The sequence below is a fragment of the Salvelinus alpinus genome, chromosome 32 (assembly GCF_045679555.1).
Source record: "Salvelinus alpinus chromosome 32, SLU_Salpinus.1, whole genome shotgun sequence".
Lineage (NCBI taxonomy): Eukaryota > Metazoa > Chordata > Actinopteri > Salmoniformes > Salmonidae > Salvelinus > Salvelinus alpinus.
In genome coordinates, this window is record NC_092117.1 from 2,579,108 (window position 1) to 2,595,873 (window position 16,766).

The following is a 16,766-nucleotide window of genomic DNA, read 5'->3' on the forward strand; positions in this document are numbered from 1 at the left end:
CAGGTTGGATGGGGAGCGTCGCTGCACAGCTTTTTTCAGGTCTCTCCAGAGGCCACTCCTACGTTGTCTTGGCTGTGTGCTTAGGGTCGTTGTTCTGTTGGAAGATGAACCTTCACCCCAGTCTGAGGTCCTGAGCGCTCTGGAGCAGTTTTTCATCAAGGATCTCTCTGTACTTTGCTCCGTTCATCTTTCCCTCGATTCTGACTAGTCTCCAAGGCCCAGCCGCTGAAAAACATCCCCACAGCATGATGCTGCCACAACCATGCTTCACCGCTTCACTTGGTTTCCTCCAGATGTGACGCTTGGCATTCAGGCCAAATAGTTAAATCTTGGTTTCATCAGACCAGGGAATCTTGTTTCACATGGTCTGAGAGTCCTTTAGGTGCCTTTTGGCAAACTCCAAGTGGGCTGTCATGTGCCTTTTACTGTGGAGTGGCTTCCGTCTGGCCACTCTACCATAAAGGCCTGATTGGTGGTTTGCTGAAAAGATGGTTGTCTTTCTGGAAGGACTCTAGAGCTCTGTCAGAGTGACCAAATTGTGTCCCTTTTCCCCCGATTGCTCAGTTTGGCTGGACGGCCAGCTCTAGGAAGAGTCTTGGTGGTTACAAACTTCTTCCATTTAAGAATGATGGAGGCCACTGTGTTCTTGGGGACCTTCAATGCTGCAGACATTTTTTGTACCCTTCCCCAGATCTGTGCCTCGACACAATCCTGTATCGGAGCTGTACGTACAATTCCTTCGACCTCATGGATTGGTTTTTGCTCTGATATGCACTGTCAACTGCGGGACCTTATATAGACAGGTGTGTGCCTTTCCATTTACCACAGGTGGACTCCAATCAAGTTGTAGAAACATCTCAAGGATGATCAACGCAACAAAATGTGGAAAAAGTGAAGGGGTCTGAATACTTTCCGAATGCACTGTACACGGTCACACACACACACTACACAAAGCCCATCCCCCATCAGGTCCCTAACCCAGTCCAGATGGGAGTTTACATAATGGATGAGTCCAGCTGACTGGCTCCTTCGGGCCTGACAACCTGAGAGATTCCGGCTACAGCAGGAATGCTAGGAATTCTTCTTCCCTAGAATGCCTAGAAGGTCTGAGAGAGACATGGCCTGACTACCCCAGGTGCTCCCGGCATAAAAAAATACTATAGTATACGATGGTATAAATACTATAGTATTCACTGTAGTGTTTTGCTGACTGTAATTTTTACTGTAGTATAATGTAGCTCCTGAGTGGCGCAGCAATCTAAGGCACTGCATCTCAGTGCTAGAGGCGTCACTACAGACACCCTGGTTCGAATTCAGGCTGTATCACAACCGGCCGTGATTGGGAGTCCCATAGAGCGGCGCACAATTGTCCCAGCGTCGTCCGAGTTTGGCCGATGTAGGCCGTCATTGTAAATAAGAATTTGTTCTTAACTGACTTGCCTAGTTAAATAAAATAATGAAAATAAAATAAATAAAAGTATACTTTAGTATTTACAGTTACCTATAGTATAAATACTGTAGTAAAAGAAAACTCTAGTATATACTATAGTAATTCAGGTAGTGTATTTTCAGATTGTAGTATACTGTAGTACTTACTGGTGTTTTTGCAGACTGTACTATACTGTAGTATTTACTGTAGTGTTTTTGCGGACTGTGGTACACTGTAGTATTTAGTGTAGTGTTTTTGCGGACATTAATGTAGTATTTACTATACGGTCTTTGTTTTATTATCTTTACAATAGAAGTGGAGGCTTGTTCCTTCAGGAAACCTACTGGAGAAATACTAAAAGAGCACATTTTCCATAAACTGTAGGTACAGTGCCTTCAGAAAGCATTCATACCCCTTGACTTATTCCACATTTTGCGGAATGGGTTATGTAAAAAAAAAAAATCTCACCCATCTACACCCAATACAAAGTGAAAACATGTTTTTAGAAATGTATGCTAATTCATTGAAAATGAAACACATTAACATTTAATTTACTTAAGTATTCACACCCCTTAGTCAATACTTTGTAGAAGCACCTTTGGCAGTGATTACAGCGTTGAGTCTTTCCGGGTAAGTCTCTAAGAGCTTTCCAAACCTGGATTGTGCAACAATTGCCCATTATACTTCAAAAATGTTTGAACTCTGTCAAATTGGTTGTTGATCATGGCTAGACAACCATTTTCAGGTCTTGCCATAGCTTTTCAAGTAGATTTAAGTCAAAACTGTAATTCAGCCACTCAGGAATATTCACTGTCTTCTTGGTAAGCAACTCCAGTGTAGATTTGGCCTTGTTGAAGGTCATTGTCCTGCTGAAAGGTGAATTAATCTCCCAGTGTCTGGTGGAAAGATGACTGAACCAGGTTTTCCTCTAGGATTTTGCCTGTGCATAGCTCCATTCCATTTATTTTTTATCTTGAAAAACTCCCCAGTCCTTAACAATCACAAGCATACCCACAACATGATGCAGCCACCACTTTGCTTGAAAATATGGAGAGTGGAACTCATGAGGTCACATGCGCCGAACACAACAGGGGTAGACATTACAGTGAAATGCTTACTCACAAGCCCTTAACCAAATATGCAGTTTTGAGGAAATACCTAACAAAAGAGTAAGAGATAAGAAGAACAAATAATTAAAGAGCAGCAGTAAATAACAAATAGCGGGGCTAAATACAGCGGGTGCCGGTACAGAGTCAATGTGCAGGGCCACCAGTGATGAGGTAATTGAGGTAATATGTACATGTAGGTAGAATCATTCAAGTGACTACTGGAGATTGTAGTATACTGCGGCAGGAAGCCTAGTGGTTAGAGCGTTGGACTAGTAACCGAAAGGTTGCAAGATCGAATCCCCGAGCTGACAAGGTAAAAATCTGCTGTTCTGCCCCTGAACACAGGCAGTTAACCCACTGTTCCAAGGCCGTCAATGAAAATAAGAATTTGTTCATAACTGACTTGCCTAGTTAAAGGCAAAATAAATAAATAGATGATAACAAAGAGTAGCAGCAGCGTAGAAGAGGGGGGGAGGCAATGTAAATAGTCTGGGTAGCCATTTGATTAGCTGTTCAGTCTAGGCTTCTTGGACCTACACTCGGCGCTCCGGTACCGCTTGCCCTACGTTAGCAGAGAGAACAGTCTATGACTAGGGTGGCTGGAATCTTTGACCGCCTGGCATAGAGGTCCTGGATGGCTGGAAGCTTGGCCCCGGTGATGTACTGGGCCGTACTCACTACCCTCTGCTGTGCATTGCGGTCGGAGGCCGAGCAGTTGCCATACCAGGCAGTGATGCAACCCGTCAGGATGCTCTCGATGGTGCCGCCTCTGGATGTGCGTTTTCCTGTTTTCTTATGGCGGTATACTGCTCATTGAGTGCGGTTTTAGTGCCAGCATCGGTCTGTGGTGGTATGTAGACAGCTACGAAAAATACAGATGAAAACTCTCTCGGTAGATAGTGTGGTCTACAGCTCATCATGAGATACTCTACCTCAGGCGAGCAAAACCTCAAGACTTCCTTAGATGTCATGCACCAGCTGTTATTTTTAAATACGCACAGGCCCCCACCCCGTGTCTTACCAGGGGCTGCGGTTCCATCCTGCCGATAGAGTGTATAACCCACCAGCTGTATGTTATTAATGCCGTCATTCAGCAACGACTCGGTGAAACATAAGATATTACAGTTTTTAATGTCCCGTTGGTAGGATATCAGTGCTTTCAGTTTATCCCATTTATTTTTCCAGCGATAGAACGTTAGCTAGCATTACGGAGGGCAAAGGCAGATTAGCCACTAGTCACTCGATCCTCACAAGGCACCCTTATTTTTCTTCCCATCTACCAATAGGTGCCCGTTGCGAGATATTGGAAAACCTTTCTGGTCTTTGTGTTTGAAATTCACTGCTTGACTAAGGGATCTTACAGATTGTATAGTGTGCGGTACAGAGATGAGGTAGTAATGTTAAACACTAGTAATGCACAAAGAGTGAATCCATGCAACTTGTTTTGTGACTTGTTAAGCAAATTTCTGCTCCTGAACTTATTTAGGCTTGCCATAACAAAGGGGTCAATTTGTACAAATTTCAAAAAACATAATTCCAGTTTGACATTATGGGATATTTTGTGTAGGCCTGTTAAAAAATCTAAGTATATACAGTAGCATTTACTATATAAAAGTGCATTTTTTCGCGGACTGTAGTGTTTTTGCGGACATTACTATAGTATTTACTACAGTGTTTTATTTCCGGATAATACAATAATATGTACTATACTACAACATTATATAGTAAGTACTACACATGATCGAGAGATACTACAGTATGTAGTATAGTATTCCACAGTATACTACATTTTACTGTAGAATTCTAAACTGTAGTCTTTTTTAAATGTGGGTCACAAACACCCTCAGAACACACATACATTCACAGCACAAACAGACTCCCAGACTCAGTACATACAGAGGAATGCAACGGTATAGCTGATACCTCGCAGCAGATTTGAAATAATATAAAATAACCAGATTAGGTAACATACATACAACACAACTGTCTTCTCTGTTTCCAGTAGAATTTAAAAAAGTAACTTTAGTCATGATGACATTTGATCTCATGGTCGATAGTCCAAGCGTTTTCCCCTCAGTTCCACAACAGTGTTATCATATAACAAGGAGGGTAAAAACAACCAAAAAAACGACAACCTTTTTGCTGAGTTCACATATTGCCCACAGGCCCCCACTACAGAAGACAATAGTCATGGCCTCTGCTGCCCACACTGTCCCCACAATACTATGCCCATACTCACTTATCTGCTCTCCGTCCGCCCCCACGTCCTCCGATCGCTCTGTGTCGTCCTCATCGTCACCAGACGAGATGGCATCTGTAGAGATGACCACGGTTACTTACTGCCATCTCTGGCACCCTCAGGAGAGCCGCAGCCAAACATATACACTCACACTGCTAGGCAGGCACACACACGCATGCACACCACTACAGTACACGCACGCTCACTGCAGCACATGCTCATACATGCACTGATGTGTTGAGGATCAGGTGACGTAATATTTACGTTTACATGAGTCACTCGCCTATGTAAGAAAAGCTAAATAACTATAAATGAACTACATGAACGAAAAACATAAACACCCAGTCCATAGCCCTTCCATGGCCATTCCCCAACTACACCACTGCAAAGGCAGCACCACCTCCCAAGAACAGGGATGTAGGTGCAACTCGACCCCTCACGGGTAAAGTAGCTGAAGCCACATTGCAGTCCAGCGACTATCCACTCTGCCTACACTGACTGTACTCTCCATGACACGCCGCATGTGTATACCAGAGCAATATAAAAGCATACTACACCATGCCCTTGTCCTGCCCTGACAAGCTGGCCGACTGGCTGGTTACTCTCTGTCCTGCCTCCTTCATGGCACCCTGACTCACCTGTGACGTTCACTATGAAGCAGAGGGTGTCACTGCCCTGCGGGCCCACAGTGCTGCACGCGTACAGCCCAGAGTCCTTGGGCGTGGCGTCGCGGATCTGCAGAACCTCCTGTTCTATCAGGGTGCGGTTGTTGGCCCCCAGAGTGGAACCATCCTTAGTCCAGGTGATGGCTCCGGGCTCCCCGGCCAGAAGGCAGCTGAGCTTCAGCAGTTCCCCCGGGTGCACCGAGCACACGGTGGGCTTAGAGATTTGGTATTTGGTCGGAGGCTCTGCAGAGCGAAGGAAGGGGAGGAGGAAAGTGAGTAGGGTTGTGCACAGAAAGGAGGGAGGAAACTCAGGGAATAAAAGTGGGAGAATAAGAAATAAGCAATAGTGTAAAAGAAAAAACACACATAACCCCATGGATGCACTTAAATCAACGTCATGCCAAGAGGAGCGATACAGGGAGAAAGAAGAGGCCCAAATACTTTCATCTTAAAACCATAAATTAGGACGTCAACCCCATAAATCCCCTTGTGGATACATCAGTCAGCCACACTCTAAACATTATTTTGTGTTGGGTTGTGCTTTCATGAGTAAAGCATGCAGTTATGGCCCAAAGCAGAAGGTGTAGAGTGGACAGTGGTGTGGAGGTGGAGCCTGTAAGAGTAAACACCAAAAATTGTGCCCAGACAGACAGATAGACTTCCCTTTCAGAAGAAATACCAGGCAGCCAGTGTGAAACAGCAGGGAAAGCCAGATACCTCCAAAATGAAAATATATACAGTAACAGTCAAAAATTTGGACACACCTACTCATTCAAGGGGTTTTCTTTATTTTTACTATTTTCTACAATGTAGAATAATAGTGAAGACATCAAAACTATTAAATAACACATATGGAATCATGTAGTAAACAAAAAAGTGAAAATCCAAATCCAAATATATTTATTTTTTTGCCTTGGTGACAGCTTTGCCTAATCTTGGCATTCTCTCAACCAGCTTCACCTGGAATGCTTTTCCAGCAGTCTTGAAGGAGTTCCCACATATGCTGAGCACTTGTTGGCTGATTTTCCTTCGCTCTGCGGTCCAACCATCTCAATGGGTTGAGGTCAGGTGATTGTGGAGGCCAGGTCATCTGATGCAGCACTCCCATCACTCTCCTTTTTGGTCAAATAGCCCTTACACAGCCTGGAGGTGTGTTTTGGGTCATTGTCCTGTTGAAAAACAAATGAGTGTCCCACTATGCCCAAACCAGATGGGATGGCGTATCGCTGCAGAATGCTGTGGTAGCCATGCTGGTTAAGTGTGCCTTGAATTCTAAATAAATCACTGACAGTATCACCAGCAAAGCACCCCCACACCATCACACCTCCTCCTCCATGCTTCACGGTGGGAACCACACATGCGGAGATCATCCGTTCACCTACTCTGCGTCTCAATTGGCGGTTGGAACCAAAAATCTAAAATTTGGACTCATCAGAGCAAATAGCAGATTTCCACCGGTCTAATGCCCATTGCTCATGTTTCTTGGCCCAAGCAAGTCTCTTCCTATTATTGGTGTCCTTTAGTAGTGGTTTCTTTACAGCAATTCGACCATGAAGGCCTGATTCACGCAGTTTCCTCTGAACAGTTGATGTTGAGATGTCTCTGTTACTTGAAATCTGTGAAGCATTTATTTGGGCTGCAATTTCTGAGGCTGGTAACTCTAATGAACTTATCCTCTGCAGCTGAGGTAACTCTGGCGGTCCTCATGAGAGCCAGTTTCATCATAGCGCTTGATGGTTTTTGCGACTGCACTTTCAAAGTTCTTGACATTTTCCGGATTGACTGGCCTTCATGTCTTAAAGTAATGATGGACTGTCGTTTCTCTTTGCTTATTTGAGCTGTTCTTGCCATAATATGGACTTGGTCTTTTATCAAATAGGGCTACCTTCTGTATACTACCCCTACCTTCTCACAACACAACTGATTGGCTCAAACGCATTGAAGGAAAGAAATTCTACAATTTAACTTTTAACAAGGCACACCTGTTAATTGAAATGCATTCCAGGTGACTACCTCCTGAAGCGGGTAGAATGCCAAGAGTGTGCAAAGCAGTCATCAAGGCAAAGGGTGGCTACTTTGAAGAATGTCAAATATAAAATACATTTTGATTTGTTTAAAACTTTTTGGGTTACTACATGATTCCATAGGGGTTATTTCATAGTTTTGATGTCTTCACTATTATTCTACAATGTAGAAAATAGTAAACATAAAGAAAAACCCTTGAATGAGTAGGTGTGTCCAAACTATTGACTGGTACTGTAGTGCATTACTTTTGACTAGAGCCATATGGGACCAGAGCCTTACTTTGGAACTATGGGCCCTGGTCAAAATTGGTGCACTATATAGGAAATAGCATGCCTTTTGAGATGCTACCTACGTATACGTTGACACGGGAATGAAAATTAATTCCTGTCCCGTCTTGTCAAAATGTTCCCGGTACTGTTCTGATCCTGCAACAGTTATATAACCCCGGGTACTTTCCTATCCCGATCACAATTCACTCCCATCCTGTCCCGTGCTAATTTTTACACGCAGATAAAAGGAATAACTTCCTGCTTTAGCTACTCGTCTGTCTGTCCGCTGCTCTGCATGTGTGTAGCCATAGCAACTGCTTCGTTTGGCTGCTGCATAGCGCTCATAAGACACTTGCCTGCACACACAGCTGATAACAACCACATTACGTGATTTTGGCAATGAAGGCAGCCCTTCTACTTACCCAGAGTCGGATGAACTCATGGATATGGAACGTTGGGTCACGATTTCGAAACATTTGGCCTCAACAAGATTAAATGCCGCACATATCTGCCACCCTACTCTTTACCTCAGATGGCAGGGGTTTAGTTAAATACGCAAACAATTGGGCTTGACCGGTAACGTTGTTGGTACTAGAGCAGCTATGCCGCTTGTCCCGCTCTCCGGTTGGTATTTGATTAAACCGCTGCATTTTTTTTTTTTTACAAGCCGTGTAAATCGGTTTCTTCGTTGTCAAAGACATCTATCAACTTCAGCAAAAAAAACATCGCTCTTTCCTTTTAATGACTCTAATGTTAGTGATGGGTCCTTGGCTGCAACGAGACGTTGCAATTCCTCTCTTGAAGGCTTCATCATTCCCTGACGTACGTTGACATCTGAGGTAAAATAGTGACTGGCAGTGGCTACAACTATATTCATTTTTTTTTTTTTATGAAATGCATGACATATTGTTAACCCCCCACCCCCTGTACTGCCCATTCCTGTGGACTGTCGACCCTGACCCAAACTAACCTCTAGAACTTCACTCTCATTCCTGTTCTCATGTCTCTCTGCGACGCCACAGCTGCATGGATTCAATCCACCTTTCTGAACGCATTATGAGTGAGCATGGAAAACCATTAGGCTATTGGTTTAGACACTGATATGATGCCAATGTATATTGAATCCAGGCCCAGTCACCCCCAGGCTCTCCCACACATTATGACATAACACCTACACACAAGTCTTTCCCCTAGGAAAGAGCTGGGGGGAGTGGGTGAATGCAGGGTCTTCCTGCGGGGGGCAGAAGATGGGGTCTTTCTGGGGCATACATCTATACACCCCCCCCTCCCCACCCCCAAAAAACGTTTTTTTGTTTGCAGTGGCAGCCGAGAGAGAGAGAGAGAGAGAGAGAGAGAGAGAGAGAGAGAGATCAACTCTGGATCAACTCAGAGTCTACAGATCTCAACACTCAATAAAACCCTTCATTATTAAAAAAAACTTTTGGGATGTTTATTGATGAGCAAAACACTGTGTGTGCGTGTGTGCATGTCTGTGCATGTGTGTTCTTTCTCAGGAAAGGGGCTGAGCTGGGAAAGATTAAAAGGATTTAAGGAGAAAATAAACTCCCAACAACAATGAAAACATGTATTAAAATCTCCAGTTCTGTATGTGTCTAACGTGTCTTTTGGCTGACTGTCTACATTTGGCTAATTGTACACTAATATTTACAGGCATAGTTGATTAAGATGACTTTATTAGTCAGTCGCATACAAGGTCCAACTGAAATTTTTGTTCCCACGTTTAACCCAACCCCTCCGCAAGACACACATACATACAGTATACAGCTTTTTGGAGATGTACAGGGGCTGCCACACTGGGCGCCCGAGGAGCTGTTGTTGTGGGACGTTAAGGGGCATAATGCTCAAGGGCATATAGGACTTGATACCCTCCGGTTGCCAGCTAATTTCCCACCAGATTTTTCCTGCCGGACTCAGGACTCAATGCAGAAACCCTCCGGTTGCTGGCTTTCCTCTCTAACCGCTAGGCTACCTGCCACCCCAGGTATAGAAGCATTCCCAACCATTCCTGTACCTCAGCACAACCTTTTCTCTTTCCTTCACTCCTCAAATAATTATCCTTTCCCTCTCTACCCACCACCACCACCCAGTGTGTTTGGTCTGGAGAGGAGTGTGTGTTGATTGATGGGGGCTATATTCAGCACCTTTGTTTTCCATAGTACCTGGGGCCACTGTCATTTAATTTAATAGATATTGAATCTGCATTTCCTTCCATTGTGTAATCAAAGACTTTGGAAAGAGCTGTAGTGTTAGCATGTTGCCTGATTTAGGCCTTGGCCTCAGTTAGGGAGCTAGGCCTCTCTCTCTCTCTGTCTGTCAACACAGAGAAGAGAGAAGAGAGAGAACGGGTGTACAGAAAGCCGATATGCACAGAACTGAGAGGGGATGGTCATATACTATGACAGGGACCATGCATTGCACACACGCAGAATGGGGGTTGGGGCAAGACATGGTAAAAAAAAGACATGTTGGGAAAATGAAAGCAGAGATGGAGGGTAAACTAAGAAGAAGAACTGGGAGGGGCTCCCTCACCTCAAATGGTGGCACTTCGAAAGGCATGCTTAAGTGTTACTTTTAGGTGTTCTGTATCAATTCAATTTAAGGGCTTTAGTGGCATGGGAAACATATGTTAACATTGCCAAAGCCAGTGAAGTAGATAATAAACAAAAGTGAAATAGACAATACAAATTAACAGTGAACATTACACTCACAGAAGTTCCAAAAAGAATAAAGACATTTCAAATGTCATATTATGTCGATATACAGTGTTGTAACGATGTGCAAATAGTTAACGTACAAAACCGATTTGTGTGCATCTGTCCCTCTCCATGAATGCCTCTCCTCCCTCATTCCGCTCTTCCCTTCCTCCTGTCCTTTTCCTCCCCCCATGACACTGTTGACCTGACCCTGATCCCGTCGCTAAACCTGTTGACACCTTCAGGATTCCCAACTATTCATGTGAACCATGGGGACCACCACAATCACACCTTGAAACACACACACACTCACCAGGGCTTCTACCAGGAAAATTTGGCGCCAGACAAATGACTGGGAAGATTTTCATTTATCGGACATTTGAGAAATGTACCATACGTCCATATGCATTGGGTGCGTAACCCAAGCAGCCAGCGCCATCAATAAACAAGGGATATTTGCCAGAGGAGCCACATTTACAGTATGTGTCCTTAAAAACAGCCTATAGCTTAATTACAAAAACACTATTCCTTGTGTTTCAATGTCTAGCAAATGCCAAACTTTAAAGCCAATTGTTTTATTGTTTTTTACTTACCTAAAACAATAATTGTCCACCTCATGGTTCAGCTGTCGGAGATTTGAGCACTAAATGCATCAGGGTATTGCATGCATAGGCCTATGGGCTTAGGCGTCCACTGTATGATTTTAATATTGAAAAAATACATATAAAGGAAATGAGCTTAGGTCTAGCCCCAGAGAGAGAGAGAGAGAGATATGCTGGCTGCATGCTATGACACCGACATGCATTTCTTTATCCTTGACAGATACAGTGATTCTTCCTTTAAAAGTTAAGAGCTTATGTCGCGACCGTTAATGTTAGATGGTGGCATTCTGTCATTGCACCACACTATCACAAGGGGGAGTTGGAGCGCTGATCTATCGATAGTCTAAACTGTGGCAATTAATGGAGGCATTTTTAGTCTAAAAGTATCTCCTCTGGCACTAGAGTTCTGCATCAGGCAACAACTAAAACTGTCGGTGGTCCTGGAGTTAAAAGAGAACTTGGGTAAATACAATGGGGGATTTTCACGTGACATGTGGAATGACGGATTTCGAAAGATACGCACGGTGGGCTTTTGGTTTCTCTCCCTCTAAAACCAGAAATAAATCATTCTAAATAACAAACTGGCTTTATTTACATAAGTAAGAAAGTCTCACCCCATTTTTAAGAATGGCCTTTTCCCCTTTATTTGGATTATAATCGCTCACTTTTGGTTATTTGAAACAAAATAATTTCCCAAATATTGTTATTTTTTAAACAAGCCATAGAATGTTGGTTGCAAAAAAAAACATTAAAAGTAAGGAACTTGTCTGTCGGCCCTGGATTAAAGACCAGAATTGTGATAAGAAAAAAAAAAAACAGTTTCATTAAAGGACCACGGGTAACAAGTCTAATATTAAAGAAGTTTCGAGGTATTGCTCGCCTGAGGTAGAGTACCTTACGATAAGCTGTAGACCACACTATCTACCAAGAGAGTTCTTATCTATATTATTCGTAGCCGTCTATTTACCACCACAGACCGATGCTGGCACTAAGACCGCACTCAACCAACTATATAAGGCCATAAGCAAACAAGAAAATGCTCATCCAGAAGCGGTGCTCCTAGTGGCAGGGAACTTTAATGCAGGCAAACTTAAATCAGTTTTACCAAATTTTTACCAGCATGTCACATGTACAACCAGAGGGAAAGCAAACTCTACACCACCTTTACTCTACACAGATGCATACAAAGCTCTCCCCCACCCTCCATTTGGCAAATCTGACTATAATTCTATCCTCCTGATTCCTGCTTACAAGCAAAAACTAAAGCAGGAAGTACCAGTGACTCGCTCAATACGGAAGTGGTCAGATAATGTGGATGCTACGCTACAGGACTGTTTTGTTAGTACAGACTGGAATATGTTCCGGGATTCATCCAATGGCATTGAGGAGTATACCACCTCAGTCATCGGCTTCATCAATAAGTGCATCGACGACGTCCCCCCCACAGTGACAGTACGTACAGACCACAACCAGAAACCATGGAATACAGGCCACATCCGAATCCAGCTAAAGGCTAGTGCTGCCGCTTTCAAGGAGCGGGACACTAATCCGGACGCCTATAAGAAATCCCGCTATGCCCTCAGACGAACCATCAAACAAGCAAAGCGTTAATTCAGGATTAAGATTGAATCCTACAACACCGGCTCTGACGCTCATCGAATGTGGCAGAGCTTGAAAACTATTACGGACTACAAAGGGAAACCCAGACACCAGCTTCCCAGTGACGCAAGCCTACCAGACGAGCTAAATGCCTTTTTATGCTTGCTTCGAGGCAAGCAACACTGAAGCATGCACGAGAGCACCAGCTGTGCTGGATGACTGTGTGATAATGCTCTCTGTAGCCGATGTGAGCAAGACCTTTAAACAGGTCAACATTCACAAAGCTGCGGGGCCAGACGGATTACCAGGATGTGTACTCAAAGCATGCATGGACCAACTGGCAAGTGTCTTCACTGACATTTTCAACCTCTCCCTGACCGTGCCTGTAATACCTACATGTTTCAAGCAGACTGCCATAGTCCCCGTGCCCAAGGAAGTGAAGGTAACCTGCCGAAATGATTACTCCCGTAGCACTCACGTCGGTAGCTATGAAGTGCTTTGAAAGGCTGGTCATGGCTCACATCAACAGCATCCTCCCGGATACCCTAGATCCAATTCACATATTGCCCCCTTTCCCACCTGGACAAAAGGAACACCTATGTGAGAATGCTGTTCACTGACTACAGCTTAGCGTTCAACACCATAGTGCCTACGAAGCTCATCACTAAGCTAAGGAATTAAACACCTCCCTCTGCAACTGGATTCAGGACTTCCTGACGGGCCGCCTCCAGTTGGTAAGGGTAGGCAACAACACGTCTGCCACGCTGATCCTCAACACTGGGGCACCTCAAGGGTGTGTACTTAGTCCCCTCCTGTACTCCCTGCTCACCCACGACTGTGTGGCCAAACACGACTCCATTACCATCATTAAGTTTGCTGACACAACAGTGCTAGGCCTGATCACCGACAATAATGAGAGAGGTCAGAGAACTGGCAATGTGGTGCCAGGACAACAACCACTCCCTCAATGTGAGCAAGACAAAGGAGCTGATGGTGGACTACTGGAAAAGGCGGGCCAAACAGGCCCCATTAACTTCAACGGGGATGTAGTGGCGCAGGATGAGAGTTTCAAGTTCCTTGGTGTCCACATCACCAACAAACTAGAATGGTCCAAACACACCAAGATAGTCGTGAAGAGGGCACGACAAAACCTATTCCCCCTCAGTAAACTAAAAAGATTTGGCATGGGTCCCCAGATCCTCAAAAAGTTCTAAGGCTGCACCATCGAGAGCATCCTGACCGGTTGCATCCCCGCTTGCTATGGCTACTGCTCGGCATCTGACCGTAAGGCGCTACAGAGGGTAGTGCGTACGGCCCAGTACATCACTGGGGCCAAGCTTCCTGCCATCCAGGACCTATATAATAGGCGGTGTCAGAGGTAAGCCCATAAAATTGTCAGAGACTCCAGTCATCGAAGTCATGGACTGTTCTCTCTGCTACCGCATGGCAAGCGGTACCGGAGCACCAAAACCCCTACCATGTACAAATTACCTCAACTAACCTGTACACTGACTCGGTACCAGTACCCCCTGTATATAGCCTCATTATTGTTACTTTTTACTTTAGTTTATTTGGTAAATATTGTCTTAACTCTTCTTGAACTGCACTGTTGGTTAAGGGCTTGTAAGTAAGCATTTCACGGTAAGGTCGACACTTGTTGTATTCGGCGCATGTGACAGTTTGATTTGATTTACAATGGTGTTTGTGATCCATTGGTTGCCCTTCTCTTGTGGCAACAGGTCACAATTCTTGTTGCTAGTAGCACACTGGTATTTCACCTGATATGGGAGTTATCAATATTGGATTTGTTTTCAAATTCTTTGTGGGTCTGTGTAATCTGAGGGAAATATGTGCCTCTAATACGGTCATAAATTTGCCAGGAGGTTAGGAAGTGCATCCCAGTTTCCACCTCATGTTGTGGGCAGTGGGCACATAGCCTGTCTTCTTCTCTCGCTCTCTCCCTTGGTGACAGTTATTATTAGCATGTCTATCAAGTGTGACAGACTGGCGCTGTCTCACTCCTCTCCTCTTTTCATTCACACCATCCTGACAAGAAGTAATCATGCTCCCTGAGAGACTACGGCAAAAGCGCTGCAACCAATTCGCACACCAGAATACACTCGTCTATCTATCTGTCGTTCTCACTCCATCTGTCCAACTGTCTGTCATATCTGTGAGCAGACTAAGCACCAACAGTACAAGTATCAAAGGAGCATGAGATGCGTACATAGAGAGCGGCTCTTCCCGCCCAGCTCTCTCGCCTTTAGTTTAGTGGATAATGGGATGGTAGGACTGAAAGTCATTACAAAGTCTACACACACACACATGCATAAGCATGCACACGTGTAACAGTTGTTAAAGTACTTTGTGAATTTCACCAGGTTCATATATTACTATCGCATGTTGATTTGTTATTATGCATGCCTGCATCCTGGGAATAGGGGAGTGTGTACTTACGTTTTGCCCTGCGTGCTTGTGCTCAAATCATTTTGATGCACTATGAGAGGTCGGCAAGCTTTTTCTGTCATCAGAAACGTTAGATTATTTTAAGCACAAAGTCATACACACAGTGTTTTGTTCATAAATAATGTTGTATATTTAGAGGTTACTCATAAGTGGATGGTATTGTTAAGATGCACTTGTAATTGTACTTTTTAGGCTGATATTAACATTCTGAATTCAACATGTGGTTAATAGCTAGCTAAGGTATTAGCAGGCTATTGTATGTGTGCACGATGGCTAGCTCCTCAAACGATCCCAGTCCGTTGTATTGCGCATCTGTTGTAGAGAGGGGCGACGATTCGCAGAACACATGTGCTCTACAAATGTTTCATTTTCTTTTGGATGCAGGTATGTGGTTTTATCTATGTCAAATATATGTTGTGTGTCGATGCATAATAAGGAGAGGCTGTACTAATGTTGATGCACTACGAGAGAAAGGGGCAACGATTCGTAGAACATATGTGCTCTAAAACGGTTTTATTTTCTTTTGGATTCAGGATGCAGAGAGTGAATTCTGATGAATTAAAAGAACCTGATCTCAAGTCGACGTCTATAGTCTCAATCAACCACACACAATGCAGAATTACAGCGGTGCAATACAGCACCGGTTACACGCGCACACACTGACACACACACCTCAAACTATGCTATAGGCTGCTTTTCAGTGTTCTCTCTCTGTCCTTTGACTTAAATCTCAGGACTATTATTTTTTCCTCCTCTCTTCACTCTAATTAGGGGCTCACGGAAATCCTGTGATTAGCTATTGTTATTGTCCGCATAATTTTGGGGGGGAACTTGGTCAAATAACTCAAGCATAGATTTTTTTCTAATTAGGCACACATAAGAGGTCATGAGTAAATTGGTAAAAAATAATGCCACTGATTGGCCTTTGGGGTGCACTGTTATAATCACGTAAACCCTTATATCCATTGCCACGTTTGATCTAGAAACATATGTAGGTGTCTTTCCTCATGTTGAACAGATTTGCTGCAAGGACCCATAGGGTTTGTCAGGATAGATTTTCCTCCATCTTGGAAATCCTGGAAAACCCTTGACAAACTTCTGATGAACCATTGTACATCTTTTAACTTGGTTTGAGAAATTGGTTAAGAGATGCCTGAGTTATTGATCAATCAGGAAATCTGATTTCACGTGTCCATTTGTAAATCCACTACACAATGGCCTATTAACTTGAAATGTTTTAGGGTCATCAGACGTTAGTATGATGAACCATGTTAAGTTTGACATTGATATCTTAAAAAATAAGGACACTATTAACAATTACTTTTTTCTTACTATGTAAATCTAATGCTTAAAATAACGATAGTAAATGTTCTCATGGACTAAAAGTCAGATTCTCTCCAAATTTGGTCTTTGGACTCATCACAATAGTCTAGGGGTTTGAATATTTCCCTTTCAAGACATATCTAGATAAAAGGGCTCCGATATGACACCAGAATGATAAGTTTTAGTTCGGTTTGATTGGAGGACGAATTGATGTGATACAATGCACTAACACTTGTTGCATTTTTCATTCTAAATTCAAATCTGCTGCTGATAGAGCTAATGAGCTGGTCCTCTCTCAGCTGGATCTGTCTGAACTGACTTCTGTG

General features: G+C 43.7%; 1 protein-coding gene across 9 annotated transcripts in view; it reads right to left on the reverse strand.

The window, feature by feature from the left end:
- Window positions 1-16,766, reverse strand: part of LOC139562235 (fibroblast growth factor receptor 2-like) — a 107,034-nt gene that overhangs the window by 80,800 nt on the left and 9,468 nt on the right. For 7 of the 9 annotated variants that reach the window (XM_071379732.1, XM_071379728.1, XM_071379730.1 and 4 more), the window contains exons 3-4: window positions 5,416-5,685; window positions 4,778-4,852 (exon numbers count right to left, since the gene is read on the reverse strand). The exons of 1 other annotated variant lie outside the window; for it this stretch is intronic. In XM_071379732.1, coding sequence (XP_071235833.1) covers window positions 4,778-4,852; window positions 5,416-5,685 — 345 coding nt within the window. The remainder of the gene's footprint in view (window positions 1-4,777; window positions 4,853-5,415; window positions 5,686-16,766) is intronic. One more of the 9 variants, XM_071379735.1, reaches the window with a different exon arrangement.